This window comes from Pleurotus ostreatus (assembly GCF_014466165.1).
Source record: "Pleurotus ostreatus strain PC9 chromosome Unknown scaffold_4, whole genome shotgun sequence".
NCBI classification, from domain to species: domain Eukaryota; kingdom Fungi; phylum Basidiomycota; class Agaricomycetes; order Agaricales; family Pleurotaceae; genus Pleurotus; species Pleurotus ostreatus.
In genome coordinates, this window is record NW_023503159.1 from 97,501 (window position 1) to 116,223 (window position 18,723).

The following is an 18,723-nucleotide window of genomic DNA, read 5'->3' on the forward strand; positions in this document are numbered from 1 at the left end:
CTCAACTTATAAACTTCCCACTCGCACGCTCCTCGAGCGTTATTGAGGCATACGTTTGCACGGTAGGATTAGTGGGCGTAGAAGGCGTAGGCAGACTTGCTTCCGGAGAGGGGACGTGGTCAAATTCTGGGGAATGACTCGGCACTGAAGTGCACAGTTATATTGCTTTAGTCAAACGGAAACTTCGCCCCCAAAACGAAGAACTCACCTTCCGTAACCACTTGTCTCCGTAAACTTTGCCCTCCGTTGACAAATCCAAGATCTATATCGTACTGAACGTTGCCAGTGTAAGATATGAGAATCTTCGCGTCGATGGCCCAACGTTCCCTTCGGCAGTCCAGCGGAATCAAACTTACGAATGACACCCAAGGTCGCGCCAGTTCACCACCTACTACGATTGTGTTCCACGCAGCGCAGAGTCGGAGAGTCCGATGTACGTTGTTAGTTTGAGCCAAGGTACGCCATTTCTGCTTTGACAATATCACTTGCCTTTATTGATGCACGCATACCGAGCCATCCCGCTCTACTTCGCCACAAAACTGCCACTGGTGTGCCTCACCGACCTGGTACACCGGAACTGGGGCATCGTCCGTTTTGGAGACACCGGGTGGGCCGACGCATGCTTACTCTACGGTCTCTATGTTCCTTCACTGCCGATGGTTGTCATATCCATATCTATCGCAATGAAAACTAGCTTTGGGGAACTGAATGGTTGATACATGAGCACGAAGTGTGCAAGTGACCTTACCACGGCCTCAGGATGACCTCGATGACCTCGAGTGCGTGAATATTTGGAAAATATGTTGCTTCATATGTCCCATCATGCATCATCAGCGCTGGCAGCCGTACCATGAATCCGCATCTTAGTGTTCGACCCAATACCCCGTAGTGTTACTTGCAAGCAATTTCCTGGTCAGAGATAGGGGTGGACGATTTCCGTGTCCGCCATTGTTTGGTCGCGTACACGAAAATCGGCCATATGACGTCTTCTGCTTATACGATTAGCGCATTCCCTGAGTGCATCCAGGAGGGAGGTAGGAGAAGGGACGGCGTCCGAAAAACAGTCTTCGCGGTAGATCAACGGTCGGATGAACTCAGTACGCTCTAGGTTACTGGGGTGATATGATTGCATGCACATGTACGGAATGACGGGAGACTCCGCGCATGTTGAACGTTACGTTGGACGTTGAACGGGCATAGCAGGGTCTCCCTCACGGTGCAGATATTCACCTGTGCATCCAACAATGATGAAGAGCTGCTGCTGCTTCCTTCTATCTCTATTTCCAGAGTCTGTAGTTCCGTGAACGTGACGCAAGTGCCGTCGTGGTTATGATCTGAATCAGGTTCGAGTTCAGCATAGTTCTAGGAAGGTCGATAAGATAAGATAATCATAGTGAGGTGTCAGTTCGGCCGCTTGGCTCCGTCACTCCTCTCTCTCAATCTCTAGACAAAAGTTGGAATTGTACAAACCCTCATGGATCTTATTGGTCCCCATCACTAGTGTCATATCGCATCGCAGAGTGGACTGCATTCCGGGGTCTAATCAACAGATGATGGGGACGTGAAATGATGTCGCTGAAACGCTGAAGCTTGAGCCCTTGATCCCTGGTGTGTGTCCCCGCGTCTGCTTCCCAGCTCGCGCAGCTTACAACGGTCTCTTCTAGTGAACTTGAAACCAAACCTTGGATGGCCAACATTCGTACAGGGTGAAGCCCTAGCCGAACAACAAGGGCATGAGGATACACAGTTACGACAGCCTTGCTCCCGCTGGCCTCACCTCACGTGCACATCGTCATTCCCTTGCTGGGCTTATCGCTAACTACTTGGGGCACGGACGTGGGCGTACTTGCTGTGGACCCAACCGAGGCCAGAGCGTTCTAATTGTGCCGCCTTCATCGCATCGAAAGCTTTCCGTGGGTCCAACGTAAGTCCGTATCGTCCTCACTATAGAGATTGCACTCGCGATTGCTTACCTGGCATCCTACAGTATAATAGCCGTACCGGAAGACATGGCAAACCTGCGTGAACAAGGACGCCTCCGGGATTTTGAGGTCGTACTACGAAGGCCCGGACTGCAGGATATATTGTAGCAATCCCCCAAGACCGTGGTATTCGCAGGCGTATCATCACGGAGTACGCCATTCATTCCCAACACACGTTTTATGGCTAATCCACTAGAAGTGCTCGTAACGACACACGAGCAAATTCGCCGTCCATGCTCGTACGCCACCCAGCCCCCCAAGCGTTCCAACTGGCCCTCGAGCTAGCAAAAATGCTCCACGTGTGGATGCGGGATACTCTATCGATACCTATGTGAGAGTACAAGAACCCCATCCGTGGTTTCTACTCATCTCTCTGCATAGGCCATGGGGCCTTCGTCGCTCCTGGACTATCACACGGGTCGTATTAGCATGCGTCGCCAAGCAGATCATCAACATATCCTAGAAGTTCGTCATTTGCTATCCTTCTGAAATCATCGTCTTAGATCCCTTTTACGCAGGGCTGGCCCAATTCTCACAATCCCTTTACATCTCGCGATCGCCATTGGCCCCGACGTGAATGGCGTCTGGGTCAAACCAGTTTCACCCCTCGTCACTTCCCCGCTTTCTGAGCGGCGACGGCAGAAGTCACTTCAGCCAACATCCTTGGATCTTAGATGAATAAGGACGGGGCAGACTATTCTGTGGGCGCCTGATCCCGGTGAGACAGCGGTGTACTCGATGCATGGACGCTCCTACGCCTATCAATTCGCGCACCGTTCTAATATCACCGCTTCAATCTCAAGGAGATCCTGGAGCGTACCAAGTCCGTTCAAAGGGTTTTCTCAATCGAAAACCGCCTCTTTAGCGCTGCCCCATTTCCTGCCACCCTCCTGGATGCGCTCGCGGGATATAATTGTCCCGTGAACAACATTGGGTCCAACGCAACATCGTCATCAATTGTGATTCCGCGAGGGCTAACCTCGTCCATGCTCTCGCGCGTTATCTTGTCGATCATAGCGATGACGCCAGCATCCATCTCCCCGCCCCTCGTGCGGCGTCAAGAGTTCTAAGCCAACTTTCCAAAGTCACCATGGTTGCCGCGCTGCAGAGACCCATCGTGATATCTCATCGGCATCGAACAGCACTTCAAGCCCTTTCCAAGAACTCTCGTCGTCGATGGAGGTGCTGAGACTACAATCAGCACATCCATCCCACCAAGGCAGATACAACACGCATAGAGCAGCGTCTCCGAAGACATCGCGAGTGGAATCGACCAGACGAGAAGATCTATTAACAGACGTGGGTATGCTGCAATTATATAATGATGATGCCGCCCTGCTACAGCGCCAAACAGTCCCGAATTGCGATTCTCAACTTCCCACGACTAACACACTTCAAATACGCGTGGTGACCGGTGACCGCCAAGTGGTATTCAACCATTATGTTCGTGCGATACCAGCCATTCAAGGCGTTGTACCTCGCCCTCGAGCTCGTATTCACTCTCTTTGTGCGAATTCCGTTATGGACTCTTCTGTCGATTCCTAGGTAAAGAGTTCGCTGTTCTTTATTTACCGCCAACTCAGTATACAGGTCGTGGCGCCCCCGTCGGTCTTGGCCTATCAGCCGGGTCATATTGGTGCGACTTGTCAAGCTACTCATGGAACTGCCACACAGGTTTGCCCACCGTTATTTTCTCAAGACAATCGCATTAACCTTCCTATTAGAACTGGCCCCATTATCGCCACTCCTTCGCATCTCGCAATCGCTCCAGGCCCCAGCGTGAACGGTGTATGGGTTGAAGCTGTTCCACAGCTTGTAACATTCCCTCTTTCCGAATGGGCAAACATAGCAGAAGTCACCGCAGTCAAGATCCCGGGGTATTGGATCCACAAGGCTGGTTCGAACCTATCTGTGGGCGACTCTCCCATGCCCGGTGAAAAAGTTGTCTACTCAATGCATGGTGGTTCCTACGCATATCAATCTGCGCATCCATCCGACCTCATCGCTTCCATCTCGAGGGGCATTCTAGAACATACCGAATCCATCCAAAGAGTCTTTTCTATTGAGTACCGTCTTTCTGGCGCTGCTCCATTTCCCGCTGCCCTTCTCGATGCACTCGCAGGCTATAATTATCTTGTCAATGACGTTGGTTTCAGCCCCTCGGATATCATTTTCGAAGGTGATTCCGCTGGGGCCAACCTCGCCCTCGCCCTTGCGCGGTATCTTGTCGAATGTCGTGATGATACCAGTGTCAAACTGCCGGCCCCTCCTGGAGCACTTTTGCTCCTTTCCCCCTGGGCTGACCTTTCCCATTCCCACGACATGGATCCTACAATGGACTCCTCGTCCCGTTTTGTCAACTCAGATTACACCGATATACGCCCCTCTTCACGTAGCGTCGAACATTATGTGGCAACCTTTTTGGGTCCTCTTGGTCCCGGCGCCGCGGAAACCAACCGGTACATTTCTCCTGCGTCGAAGAATGTTGTCGTCCCCAATATGGATAAAACAACGGACACCTTATTCAAGGACTTCCCCAGAACTTTCATCGTTGTCGGCGGTGCTGAGACTCTATATGATCAGATCAAGACCCTCATTAGCCGCATGTCTAGTGACTTGGGTGTAGGTGATGGGGTGAAAGATGGGGAAGGCAAAGTGTCGTACTACGAGGCTCCTGACGCCATTCACGACTATCTCGTATTCACATGGCACGAGCCTGAGCGTTCTCAGACGCTTAAAGCTATTGGCACTTGGGTTGATGCTGATAAGCCGTGATTTAGTAGTACGTGTAATGTTCCTTAGTCGACTTCAAGCCCGTCATGCCTATGTTACTTGTTGAACGACTTCCGGAATGTGAATTAGATTGATGATTCAGGCGAGAAGATCGTGGGATCTAACTGGATGGGTGATACAATATGTATACATCACGCACTCCTAAGCTCGCAGGACTCACGCTGCTATCTTGATTCGTAAGGCCGCTTCAAACCTCGCTTCACGCAACTGCCGACTATGGGCTCACAACAAGTAGTATTGATCACTGGTTGCTCCGATGGAGGCATAGGAGCTGCACTGTTGAGTACCCCATACTGTCGAGCCGGAAATCTATGCTGATAGGTCTACCAAGCGCTGCTGAGTTCGTAGAGAAAGAGTGTATGGTATACGTCACGGCGCGCTCCCTCGCGGCAATGTCAACGCTCACCCATGAAAACATGCTCATAAGTGCTGGCCCTGTCATTAGCAACATCGCCAAAGTTCAACCTGTCTATGAAGCTGCCGCTTGAAAAGGAAGCTACCGATAGGTGCGAAAGCCTCCTCGCCAAGCGACGACGTCATAGAGTGAGGGTAGACTCGAAGGTCTGCCGCGACGTTGGGGGGAAGGTGCTGCATCCGAGACTGACCGAGGAGCGCAAAACCTCCATTTGCTTTGGTTTCTGCTCGTCGGGACGCGGTTAGTAGCTGTCCGTGTGATGTTTCGTTGACGCTAATGAATCTTGTGTCATTGCCCCGGGTTAGAGGCGGTAATTTAAACAGTTCTAGTTCACGTCGACACCTACATAGGATACCTCTATGAAAACGACGGGCGTAAGCTTGTAGCCTGGAGGGCAGAGGCCAAGAAACTGGGGTGAGAGCGTCAGTGTCGATGGGAGAAGGAAATCGATGTGGATCAGGTTGCAGAGTCAAAGTTTTCGCGTCTGACTGCTCTGTTCGCGACGTACCGACGCGGGGGATCCACTCGTATTTTTCCACTTTCCTTCGTCCTGGCCCGTCTCGCTGTTCTTTGGTATATTCATCCTGCCCATAGTTGAGGTGAGCGCCATCCCGAGAGCGTAGCCAGGCCTCGTCAACTCCTTGATAGATCTTCAACTGCTGGCGAATCTACAAGCTCACAAAAGTCCTCTGGCACAGTCTAACGGGAGTTGCTCTCTCTTGCCTTCGCGAGGGCGGCTGGATCTGTTCCTTGTTCCAAGTTATCCACGGCGGCCCTGTGAGGATAGAATCCGACACGAAGCTTCGATGGCTCGTCATGCTCCTCCTTTTGCTCGCCATTTTCCTCAATGTGTCCATCGTGCTCGTTGTGTCGATATACCTGTCCAAACGTCGCCCAAAAGCGTGCATGTTCGAGTAAGTCTTGCATACTTACTCGTCTGTGTCTTCCAATGACCTGTCGTATAGAACGAAGAAATTGATAGATGGGATCATCCTGTGGACGATCTGTGCGTATCTCTTAATGCTGTCAACACTCAGAATACTGATGCGCGAAAAGCTACCTGCATGATTGGTTTGTACGTCTGAATCCGCGCGCTCGATCTTCCGTTGCTCCAAGCGACTGACTCTCCATAATTTCCAGGATACCGCACATAATATCTCTTGTCATGGTTAGTCCTTGAGTCCACTTGAAAGCAAGGCCTCCTCGTCTGATCCTTCTCCCTCTCCAGTTCGTAACGATGAAGGGAACACGTAAGTCCGTTCTATTCTTACTTTGGGATTCCCTTACGGTTGACTTGCACCGTAGTGGTATGGATGTGTCGTACCAATCACAACCAAGGGTGAGCCACAACAGCAGCACTGCACTTGACATCGCACCTTACTATTTTCCCCAGTCTTCGCGAATTGTCTGCTATCCGCGTATGTTCCTTGGGGAATTCCGATGGCCGACAAGGTCTGACCTATCACTTAGGTTGAACAACCGGCTGACAGACCTGAATGACCACCTCGGCCCTAACTCAATTGAGATGGCGCCTATGTTCGAGAGATCGAATGCGCCTACGACCGTCACTACCCATACAGTTCGCGGGGCTGACCGGGTGTCCGTTGTAAATCATGCCCCTAGTCTACCCACCGTCGGGTCTTCTTAGGCGACTGCATTAGTTATTGTCTCTACGCTCTAGACTTGAAGATTAGATAGTACGCAGGTATCAACCACTTAATGATTCGATGTATATCGATTGCGAGACACATACGCCCAGGAGCCAACATCTATACCTGCGTCAGATAATGTGCCATATTTTTGCGTAGGTCCACTTCAAACCACTACGAGGACCATGATTTGTTTTCCGTGTTTGTTTCAACGCCTATGGACCGTCTTGTACCGCTAGAATCAAGTCGTTACTCGGAGGTTAAGTGCAAGCGATGTGGCGAGGAATTTGAAGTTGGCTGAGTTCGAAACTGGCCTTGCTCTACTCCGGCTTCACTCCGTGTTCTCAACACTTGCAGGGGTGCGTATACACAGTCCGGATCTGTTTCGAGGACACCAGCAAGTGGACCTTTCATATGGCCAAACTTTATGGTACGAGCCAGTTCAACGTAGGATGTCATATTCCACAGACTTGCCAATGCAGCAAATTGACGCTGGTGGGGGTTGTATCAGATGATGTTTCCATTAGGCAAAGGAGCGTGAAGGGTGGATCCAGTGGACATCGGCGCAGTGGGCTTCGTCATGCAAAGTACGTCAATCTAGCGCACTCTCAGCATATTGGATGTGCGCAACCTACAGACCTCCTTCAACGTCTGAGGGAGAATGAATCCGTGTCGCGGCAAGCTTCTTCTCTTCATGGAAAGATAGTACTTCCGTATTGGAGGCTATTCTTAGGACCGAGTACACCAGGGTCGGCGTACCATGGGCGTCACCCACACATCCATTTTCCGGTTCCTCGACACACCTGCATTCCCCCTGGCACCACCACTTCAATGCCATCCTCCCCCATTCATCGCGCGCATGCATCTATCAGCGAACACGAGGTGGTCCACTTGAGCCCCGACATCACTGTCGTGCACCCGGGAGCGAGGCGCGCAGATGGTCACGCCGACAATCCAGCGTACGTCTCAGTTTAAGTATCCGGCAGCTATCACTGCAATCTCAACACGCCTCCAGGCTGGTACTGCTCTTTGGATGGAGTGAGTTCCGAGTACGACATCGCTTCGCAAGCCCGTGCTGACTCACCGAGCCGCAGCGGCCGCCCCCGAATCCCCGTTGCAGAAGTACGTTGAGGGTCACACCTCCGTGTTCCCTGCCGCCACCGTAGTAGTCGTGAGGGTCCACGCAGGTTTCTTCTTCAGAAGTATCAAAGCTCGAGTGTGTGTTCTCCACCTCTTTCACGATCAGAGAACTGACGGTCTGTCAGGAAGCGGTGTTGCAGCCGCTCTTGGATTATCTTACGGAGCGATTCTATGATCAGACTAAGAAGCCAGCTGGAGGTGTTCTGATACACGCCTTATCAAATGGTGTGTGATCCACTCCTTCCTCATCTCATCCTCGTGCACTCCTTCCTCATCTCATCCTCGTGCACTCATTCACGCACGACAGGCGGTGCCCTCCAACTCATGACTCTACACGGCATGCTGCGGCGACGCTTCCCTCCCAAAGGCCAGGATATAGCCACTTTAACCAAGTTTCCAGTCGCATTGGTCGTCGACTCCGCTCCAGGCGACAGCCAATACGCATCCATGCTCTCGTTCTTCACCATCCCGATGCGCACTCGCATCGCCCGCCTCGCGACCACCGCCGCCTTCTCCCTCGCCTACGTCGTCTACGCCAGCATCACCACCGCGCTCGGCGTCGACTTCTTCGCGGAGATGCATGCGTTCATGGCGGAGACGAGTGTGCTTCCGGGCCGCGTTGGCGCGACGCCGCGCCTGTACGTGTACTCCGACAACGACGAGATGGTGCGCGCTAAGGTCGTCGAGGAGCATGTGAGAAGGGTCAGAGGGTTGGGGTACACAGTTCGCGTCGAGAAGTTCGTGGGGAGCCGGCATGTGCAACATGCACGCAGCGATCCGGACCGCTATTGGGGAGCTATCAGAGAAACTTGGTCCGAAGCCTGTAAATGGGGTACTCAAGCCCGCCTGTAGGGCGTGTCAATGCGGAAGAAAGTACAAGATAATCTGGTCCTACTGTATACGTGTACAACTCGGAATCGAGCGCGACTACATCAAGAGAGAATCAAAGTACATACCGATACAGCCCACAGTTTCCCTCAAGCCTGGGAGACGTGATGTGTCTCCCTCGCATATATCTTTTCTTCCTTCCAAGTCATAGTTGCTATGTGATACTTCGCCTTTGGTTGGGGCACCACCTATTCCCAGACGATCCTGCTCAATCTTGCGGCGGGCACTGGCTCCCTACATTGATAATCAACCACACCATCGTGCGTTGTTGGAGAAAATGCTTCGGTTCGAGGTCTCGCAAGTACCATCCAAATATCTCATTTCTAAAACGACACCCAATAGCGGCCATCCATGCCTAACGGAACTCGGCCATGGATTGGATGCTCCGAGCCTCGAAACCACGGCACCGGTTCTCCCAGGAGGGAGCTTCGAGCTGCACACACCACATGCCAGTGCAGCGAAATATCGTTTCCAGGAGCAAGGACTGAGACCTGGCGATGGCGTGCGATCAATACCGAACCTTGGCCCCATGGACGCGTCGAGGGGAATGCAAGCAGATCACTTGCGGGGGAAGAGTTGGACAGGGGAATAGAAGATATCGAGCCAACAAGCGCGCAAAATGGAGGGTCGTGTAGTTTGGGCTTATCGAGGTCGCTACGCTCCCTACACTGCAATTTCGCGCTATCTCCCTGCGTTCCTCGTCTTCCACAAGCTCAAACTCAAACTCGAACTCTGGCGCGAAGCCAGATCGTCGAGATCAAATGTCCAATATCGCCACATGAGAGAAAGAGACTGAGACCGAGCGATGTGCAATGCCACAATGGTGACAAGGAATCGGCGTATTGGCGTTACAAGTAGAGACACTGGGGATGATGGACGCGGGTGGAGTGAAATGAAGACGAATACAAAGATGCCGCCGAAGGACCTCGATATCCCTGGAGCTTAAATTCAAGACCTCGTGAACCTCAGTTCAGAGGGTGTGGAGGCCATGGCCTAGAATGGTGTGCGCGATTCGCGTAGATGGACGTGGGTGAAGTCAGAAAGGGTTGGCGGCGGCAATGGTGTTGAGGCGGAGAGGAGACTCGTGGGCGAAGGAAAACTCCGACGAGGTGGAGATGGAAGCGTTCAGTCAACGCCCAAGCTTCAGTGCATTGCGAGAAAGGCCAATATGCCGCATTTGAAGCTCGCGCTTTACAATGATGGGGAACAACTCCTTTTTTTTTTTTTTTTTTTGGTCTCTGTTTTACGTCCTTCGGAGAATCTCCATGCGGACGGCACTGCGCTATGATACTCTGTGTCTACCAGTATGTATGTATGATAAATACCAAGGGCCCCTATGCCCGCCTTGACCCCCTAGCTCTTCAAGCACGACAGACGGACGGTCCAAGACCTCGTCCCCCTGCCGCCCAGCGAGTGAAACCGCTGTTAATCCGACGCTAGTGCATTATGGGGCGCTTCTGGTGTGGGTGTGTCGGCTGATTGGCTCATGGCCTCCCATGTGAGGTGCTCGTCCCGAGGGAGAGCGAGATCGAAGCTGTCAAGGTAAGAAGAAGAAAGTTGTCTTGAGGAGTCTTGAAGTGTCGTAGTGCCACCAGAACGAGGTCCTCCCTGACAGTATCCGGCTCGCACTCGAGCAAACCGCGGTAGGCGACCCACATTCACTGTCGCTCCGCCCCTACCCGCCCTTTCCTCTCTTTTCCTGCCTTCCTTTTAGCTCTCTTTTCCTCCAGCCTCGACCGCTTTTCTTTCAGTACGGCTGCCCTCTTTGGCGCCACCAGATCTCCCTCTAGGTTTCCGAATGGGGTGTTGAGACGTCCAGTGCGCCTGGCAAATGCGATGGTGGCCTCCATTCCGTTCGTTGTGGAGAGGAGAACCTTCAGAGGAAGGTCGAAATTCTTGCTCTCCGCTTGTAGCATGGCTCGTTCGATGTCGTAGGCTGGGCACTCAATGAGGAAGTGCCGGACAGTTTCCTCTTTGTCGTTGCAGTGTGGGCACATGGGCGAGGCGACTTTCTTTATTCGGAAGAGGTGCTGGTTCAGGGGGATGTGTCCAGTACGAAGTTGTGTGATAATGCTCGTTCGGCTCTTCTTCCAGTCGCCAACCAGTTCCAGATATTTCCCTACCTTGAGCGTTGGGTCAATCCTGACCAGTTTGGCCCTACGAGCAGACAGGCGCCAAGTGGCTTCCCATCGCAGTGGGATCTGCAAACGGGCAGCTTGACGTACCGCCGCCTTGCTGGAGGGTAGGGTGGATTCAAGCAGGGTGGGGGGATGCGCTGCTGGGCGGGCAGTACCTTGGGCAGCTTCCTTTGCCAGTGCATCCGCACGCTCATTGCCCGGGACGTCATCGTGGGCGGAGATCCAGTGCAAGCTGATTTGGAGGGGAGGGACGGTACCCAGTGCATTCTCCCTCGCGCGAATCAAGGTGTCCTCGATTTGCGAGAGGATGTATTGTCCTGTTCCTTTCCTGCCCGTCTCCACTCGCTGAATGACTGATTGATTGTCCATGTAGATTTCGACCTCGCCCTGTAAGTTGCTTGTCAGTATCTCGTTCGACGCCAGTAGGAGCCCCACCGCTTCAGCATCGAAAGTAGTGTTGTGAGTGGGTGGGCCTAGAGTATGGCTCAGCGCCGCGATCTCCTCGTTTCCATGGTAGACCACCGCTGCCGCTCCTACCCCACCTTCATAGCCAGATCCGTCGACATAGATTTTGTAGTCTGCGGCTGAGGTGGCTTCTCGTGCTTTCGAATCGTCGCGGGTAGTGGCGATGTGCGCAGGGATAGGGCAGGCTGCGCCCAAAGCTCTGTGGGATGTGGGTAGGATGGTCTCCGTCCGTGCTGGTTGGATATCGTACAGTCGCATAAGTGCGATGATAGGCGGAGTGTGACCGCCGTGGTAGCAGTGAGTCCAAGAGAGGATTTCTCCTATTGGATGGGAGTCCGGTAGTGTGGCCGCGCGCGCTGCGTTCCTGTGGCAAATGAAGTCCAGGGTGTACTCCAGAGGGGGAATGCTGGCGTGAAGGTCCAGGATGTCGCTGGCTGTGGTGCGCATGGCCCCGGAGATTGCCAGTGCCGCTGTACGTTGCGCTTTGACCAGAGTTCTCAGCGTTCTGACTGACCCGACCCGTCGTTTGCGCCCCGCTGGCAGGCGGACTGGGGTGTACCACACGTCTAGTGCGTAAGTTAGTTTGGGGATGGCGACTGCCAGGTAGAGTTGTCGGAGGAGCCTGGAGCTGATGCCTCCCCCGACACGTCCCAGTCTCTTGAAAGTGTTGATCCATTGAATTGTTTTGCCAAGGGCTGCCGCCGTTTGCTCCCTCCACTGGAGATGTTCGTCGATGATAATCCCTAGGATCTTGTAGGAGGTCTCGCGCGCCACCTCCTTATCTAACAATGTCAGTACGGGGTGCTCAACTTGCCTGGGTGTGAAATTCATGATTCTGAGCTTGCTCGCCTCGAAACGTGAGTTGTGATTGGCAGACCACTCATAGGCGCCATGCCGACGAGTCATCATGTTCTTTAGCTTGCGGTGTGCACCCTTGATGGTATTTGCCTCTGCTATGAAAGTGACGTCGTCCACGTACGCGATGGCTGCCTCTCCTTTTGCGGCTATTGGGATGTCTACAAGGTCAGCGTTATAGAAGAGGTAGAGAATCATGGAGATGGGGTCTCCTTGCCCGATCCCGTTGTCGACGTTAATCCAGTCAGATTTGTAGTCGTCGAATACCATCGTAGTTTGTCTGCCGACCAGAAGGCTCCGTATGAAGGAGACGAAATTGGCTGGGATTCTTCGCTTCCGTAGATTTGTAAGAAGTTGCTCCGTCACTGCGTTTGGGAAGGCCGCCTCAATGTCAAGGAAGAGCGCTGACACCACCTTCCCCCTGCTCCAGGCCTGCTTGATCTTGGTGGTGAGGGTGTGCAGTGCGTCGCTTGTAGTTCTTCCGGGTCTGCCTCCGAAGTGGTGGCTTGGCAGCAGGTCGTGCTTTTCGCACATTTCCACCAGGTCCTCCGTTACCAGTGCCGTGAGGACTTTGGCCATGGTGTTGAGTAGGGCGATTGGTCTCCAGGCCTTGGCGAGGTCGTATCGTGGTTTGCCTGGTTTTTTCAGCACGATGGTGGTCCATCTTTTCCAGACCTGTGGGTAGTGATTCAGTCGGAACACTGCTTCGTATATTCTGGTCAGTATCGGCGCGAGTGTGTCACTACACCTCATGAGGACCACATTGGGGATGCCATCTGGCCCGCAGACTTTGAATGGTTTGAGTCTTGCGATCACGTTCCTTGTCCTGTGAATCGATGCCGCGAAATCGTGTTCCACCGGCTCCGGGAGTACCTCTGGTACCGTAGCTGTGAAGTTAGCCGGGCGTTGAGGGAAGAACATGTCAGCGAGCATGCGGCCCTTCTCTTCATTGGAGGCAGCCTCCTTCTGAGAGCCGTCGGGCATGTTGAATTTTAACGAGGGGACACGCACCTTACCTCCATCCGATCCCGGGCTGGAGATGTACTTGTTGGCGATCCAGAGTTCCTGCGGGTCGAGGTCCTCCAAGAAGTCTTCCCAGTGCGCTAGTTTAACCTCTTCAAGTCGCTGCTTGTACTTAGTACCAAGTTGCCGAGCTTCGTCATGAATCGGAGAGGGGACATTCCGCAGCTTGTGTGAGGTGCGCTTAGCTCTCGTGTACTGGGTGCGTAACGAATCCAGTTCTGCGTTCCACCACCTGCGGTTGAAGGGGGCGGTGCCACTTTCCTTGATGGTGTCTGCGATGGTTTCCTGTAGAAGCTGTGTGAGTGTGTCAACGGCCTGGTCGATATCCTGAGGTGTGCGCAGGTGGTTAGGAATCCCTGCGAAGGGGAGACGGGATGTAAGCTCCTCGTTGAAGACTTTCCAGTCTGCTAGTCGGAAGTTGCGTGTTCGGCGTTCCTCGGCAAGGTTGGTGGAGAGGTCGAGGATGGTATCCACCGGGTAGTGGTCAGCGCCTGCGGGAGATTCCCCAGGGAGGACCTCGCAAACCAAAACTCTGTCCATAAGATCAGCTGACACGAAAACATTATCTACCCGATACTCTTTCTTCGTCACCATATGCTCCAGGGTGGGAGTTCCGGGTTCGAGGGCCATCTCCATGTTGAAGTCACCTGTGAGGTCAATGAGAAGCTGCGCATCCTCGCGGGCCTTATCTGTGAAGAGGTGGTGGTCAGCCGGATTATCCCACCACTCATGGTGACGATTGAAGTCTCCTGCCCAGATCATAAGGGGGTTCCCATGTTTTCGTTGCAGGTCCAGGGCGGCTCTCCGAGTACTGTCCAGTGCGCTTGAGTGGTCGCAGTCGTTGTAGATATTGAAGATGTAGATGTCGCCGGCGTTGGAGGTGAGGCGCAGAGCCGTAACATCACCAGTGCCTGGTATGGGTAGCTGGTCGTATGCGTCAGTACTGATCCTGCTGTTTACCAAGATCAGGGAGCGTGTGGGGTGCAGGTTGTCGCCCTGTGAGTATGGATATAGCGTGATCCAGTTGCGGTTAGTACGTGTAAGTTGGGCGTGGCAGAGGTAAGGTTCTTGAATTAGTAGGATGTCGTATTCTTCGTGGAGTGGGGAGTTAGAGATGGTGTGCTGCGCTGTGAGAGATTTGTTGAGATTGTATTGTCGGATTCGTATACTGTTGGGGGATTCGTCAGTCATGAGTCAACGGGCGTGGGGGACTTCTCTGTTGTTTGTGGGGGGGGGGTCCTGATCCATGGGCGGGTCCCAGGAGGAGTCCGCCCAGTCGGTGCCGGGGGAGTGGCGAGTGTGAGGCCGGCGAGTGAGTGCGGCTTCTGGGCGTGGTTTAAGGCTGTCTGCGATCGATGTCTGGCGAGGCTGGATCTTCTTCGACTGCTGCCAATCGCAGTCCAGAAGAGTGTGGGTCGAGACGCGCCCCGAGTAGAGTGGGGCGCATCGCTGAGTCCAGGGTTCTTCTGTGGGGAAGAAAGGGAGGCGGTTACTCTCAAGGCGTTCGTCAAGTGCTCGTTGTAGCTTGAGGCGGCTTGGACAGGTTCGCTCCCAGCTTGCGTGCCCCCCAGTCCTACACGCGATGCAGGCGTGAGCTTCTTTGCGGAACAGTTGGGGGCAATCCCCGTCTTCATCATGTTGCTGGGCACAGGTGGCGCAGGTAGTAGAAGTGGCGGTACAACCACTGGCGATGTGGCCGTAGTTTTGGCATTTGAGACACCGGAGCGGTTCCACTTTGCATTTGTGACAGCGGTAGTTGGTATCCATGAAAAGAAGACCCTGTCGAAGGATGAGGTTAGCACTGCTAGGAGAGTTAAAAGTGATGGTTGCGTGTCCGAATTGCTGATTTTTCCCTCGTCTTTCAGCTGGTTTCATCCACTTTATGAGGATGATAGAGTGCGGCGGGAGGTCATTCTCCTCTTCGATGTTTCGGCAGGTTTCCTCGTCGTCGATGCTGTGTTCCACCGGGAGGTAGAGGGCCTTGACAGTATATTTCTTTTCCCTGATAGTGGCTCCTGGACTGAAGGCGGCGACAAAGTCCTCGAGGCGCCCCTCCGTGGTGATCCACTCTTTGGCAGCTGCAAGGTTAGCCTCTAAGAGTATCCCACCTTTTTCAAGTTTCGTGCAGCCAACGAAAGCCCAGGCGGGCTTGCCTCCGATTCGGTGAAGTGCCTCGGTGGCTTCTTTGGCGATCCTGATGGCCCCCACTGTAGCGGGGTAAAGAGGGGTCTTACTCGTGGGTGGGTCGACCAAGATGCGCCTGCGGTCTCGCTCCAGCCTGGCTTGGGTGGAGGGTTGAAGGAGTGTCTGGTGTGGGGACGGGGGTAGAGGGGCGTTAGCGGCGACCACGTTGGCGAAAGACTTGGGGGCATGCTCCGTTGTGGCTTTTAAATTGCCGGCGGTTACCTTGAGGATGTCAGTGCTTTTGTCCAGTTCCCGACTTGCCTTAAGTACTCCTTGTTTGATTGCGACCAGGGTGTTTGTGGAGAGATCATCTAGTTTTTTGGCAAGGTTCCCTGAGATTTCTTTGGCGGCATCCCGCAGGGTAGTCGTGGCTTGTTCCGAGGCTTGACGAAGGAGGAGCTCGTTTTGAATAGTAGCGAGGGCGTGCAAGAGCTCGCTTGTTCCTGTATCTTGTAGGCGAGCCGCTATCTTGAAGAGAGAGTTAGTAACGAATTGCAGATCCATTTTACCTATAAGGCGGAACATCCCCGAATTTCGAAGATGCTGGGTAGCTATATCGAAGGGAGTGTCCGCCGTTATTTGGGGTACCGGGGGCTTGGCTCGTTTCTGCAAGCGTTTGCCGGATTTGCGTGTGGCGGGGGGAGGCGAGTCTGTCGTGTTTGCTGGGGCAGCAGCCGTGGGCGAGTGGGAGGCTGCCGTGGGGACGTCCTTACGCTTGAGGCCTGCCAGGGAGCTGGTGGAGAGGGAGAAGGGGAGTACGCTTTGCTGTAGCGGAGGGCGAGGGTGGGGTGTCGGTGTCGGTGTCTCTAGATGTGGAGGGGGGTCCCGTCGTGCTGGCGTAGGAGCGGGGGTGTGAACCCTCCCTCCCGATTTACGCAATGCTGCTGCTTCATTGCCGGCTTTCAACGCTGCCAGGGCTGAGTCGAGAGCAGTGTTGTCGAGGGCGGGGTGAAAATCATCTTCATCGTCGCTGTCCTCGTGTGAGGCCTTGCGCCGCGTGGCCTGACTGCTGGTGGCTGGTCTCACGCGGTTTGGTACCACGTTACTGTCAGCTGAGCGAGTAGGGCGTAGCCAGTCGCTTAAGTTAAACCCGGGCTTGCTTCCCGGGTTGTTGCTGTTCATATTACCTCTATATCTTCCCTTTTCTTGCGAACCTACCTTTGTCGAGCCCGTTGACGAACGGGCGCTTAAATTTTCAGGTCGTGGTAAAAGGAAGAGAGAGGACCCGAACAACTCCTTAATCCATCAATGCCATCACCTCTACCGCGCCTCAGAGCACATCGCCGCTTGATTGAAACAGAATCTCTGCACGATGCCCAGTAAAGGGACACGAGCGCGAGCACAGGATTTGATATGGAGCAACAATGTCCATATCCATATATCAGGCAGGCACCTGTGGATGAGCGAAGACATGAGCAAGCGCCTCGATTGTACCAGGAGGAGTGTGGGTGGACGTGGGATGAGGAAGGGGAGAGATAAAAAAGACGAGACACGTACATGTACGCCCAAGCCCTATTCTGTGGAGACGAGATCCCATACTACTGACACTGTAGCCGCGGGCTTTCCAACGGTCTTCGCGGAGGAAGAGGATACAGGGACACCGGGGCCGCTGGTTGCTGAAGGCGAGAAGGGGTAAGCGGTGTCAGTCGGAATGGATACCTGACGGCTGCGTCAGTCGGACTCCGACAGAAATCGAAGGGGGGACGGATGAAAAGCGTACCACGACAGCGCCCTGCGCCAGAGTACGCTACAAGCAGTATCGCGAGTATCCTAGCCACCGATCCCCTTCTCCAACGTCGTGCTGCCTGCTCGGGGTCGCCGATTATGCCTGTGCAACTTGAGGCGCTGTTTTGTTGTTGACAGTGTAGGCGCCGCTTCACGGACAATTGAAACTTGTCAAGTTCATTCAAACAGGTCACATCAGTTCTCAAGAGGTCGTTTCAGAGAAGATATACATATAGACCATACTATTCGCCCACACCCCAAACACAGAATGTAAAACTCGACGGACTATATCATTGCGCGAATTGAATGGGGTTGAGTCGTACATCATTGTCGGTATGCCCAACACTGGATAGTTCCCCGTTGTGGAATGGATCACTCCTGGCGATCTTGCGTATGTGGAGTATCATACGGCTGCCCAAGATGGAGTGTATCACACACTCGACCCTTCATAATAATTCGGAGAACATCAGAGTCAATCACATAGGTACGACCACGAGACTTACGACGCAAGAAGGAAAGTGTTGCGCTAGGTGAGAGAATCGTGTATATCAACGGCGTACTTAAATACCGAAGCGCGAGGAATGCTCACTGGGGATACCTTTATGACAATGATGTTAATAACGGAGAGAACTGAACCATGGAAACGTGAGCAACGAGACAACCTTGACGTACCCGCCGTGCTAGTTGACCTACTCACCGAACAAATACAAATAATACAGGATCCCTAGATGCGCAAGGCGTGAGCGTAGAGGCCAGGGATATAAATGTGCTCGCCATCTCGATAGATAACCTTGAACAGGGCTGTATTACTACCGCTTCGGTAGCTAATGTACCCACGATAAGCCACCAAAATCAGGATACCTTCGAATCGGCATCGCTCATGAGTACCTTAGAATTGAACGTCAAGGGGGAGTCTCACCGGCTTCATATACCATTAGAAACGCCCAGACAATGGACAATAATCACGGTACTAAATACTGTCAGCGGTGGATTAACGTAGGCTAAAATCATGAACACGACGTGATACTAACGAACAACACTCTGGATACCATTGAGAAACACGAAGTGGACTATGAAGGCCAAGAAGAGTCACTGCTTCTAACTGCTGGTGCTCTCTAATTTGGGCGGCCAATTCCTGCATTTCCGCGATCGAAGACATTGCTGGAGTCGACAAATTGAATAACTGGCAGCAATCTGCGAAAGCTGGAGACACAGGAACAGGTCTTGTTGGGCGATCTTTGTATTCGCGTTGTATTCATGATCTCAGTCAATCAATCAATCGAGAACTGGTATTACGCCGATCACTTGCCATATTGTACTCCAGTTCGTGTTGATTGTGAGAGACTCGTCGTAGCTTGTATCAATGCTGCGGAAGCCACAAAACCACAGGTGACGGACTGCGGACTGCTAGGTGAGTAGCATTTCATGAATCAACAAAGCTGCACTTACTCGTTACAAATATTTCG

At 53.2% G+C, this 18,723-nt stretch overlaps 4 protein-coding genes across 4 annotated transcripts; 3 read left to right on the forward strand and 1 right to left on the reverse strand.

Moving 5' to 3' along the window:
- Nucleotides 1-3,423: 3,423 nt before the first annotated feature.
- On the forward strand, nt 3,424-4,757 carry PC9H_005862 (uncharacterized protein; the record flags this gene model as incomplete). The annotated part of the gene is made up of 3 exons (XM_036775421.1): nt 3,424-3,527; nt 3,573-3,656; nt 3,707-4,757. 3 exons carry the CDS (start codon nt 3,424-3,426, stop codon nt 4,755-4,757), a joined length of 1,239 nt encoding a protein of 412 aa, XP_036631440.1.
- A 1,239-nt stretch (nt 4,758-5,996) lies between these two features.
- Nucleotides 5,997-6,690, forward strand: PC9H_005863 (uncharacterized protein; the record flags this gene model as incomplete). Its single annotated transcript, XM_036775422.1, has 7 exons — nt 5,997-6,104; nt 6,156-6,265; nt 6,331-6,358; nt 6,419-6,440; nt 6,496-6,529; nt 6,584-6,608; nt 6,661-6,690. The coding sequence occupies 7 exons, from the start codon at nt 5,997-5,999 to the stop codon at nt 6,688-6,690; spliced, it is 357 nt and encodes a 118-aa protein (XP_036631441.1).
- A 980-nt stretch (nt 6,691-7,670) lies between these two features.
- Nucleotides 7,671-8,831, forward strand: PC9H_005864 (uncharacterized protein; the record flags this gene model as incomplete). The annotated part of the gene is made up of 5 exons (XM_036775423.1): nt 7,671-7,798; nt 7,855-7,877; nt 7,934-8,055; nt 8,105-8,204; nt 8,287-8,831. 5 exons carry the CDS (start codon nt 7,671-7,673, stop codon nt 8,829-8,831), a joined length of 918 nt encoding a protein of 305 aa, XP_036631442.1.
- Nucleotides 8,832-14,542: 5,711 nt separating this feature from the next.
- On the reverse strand, nt 14,543-16,654 carry PC9H_005865 (uncharacterized protein; the record flags this gene model as incomplete). Its single annotated transcript, XM_036775424.1, has 1 exon — nt 14,543-16,654. One exon carries the CDS (start codon nt 16,652-16,654, stop codon nt 14,543-14,545), a length of 2,112 nt encoding a protein of 703 aa, XP_036631443.1.
- Nucleotides 16,655-18,723: the final 2,069 nt, after the last annotated feature.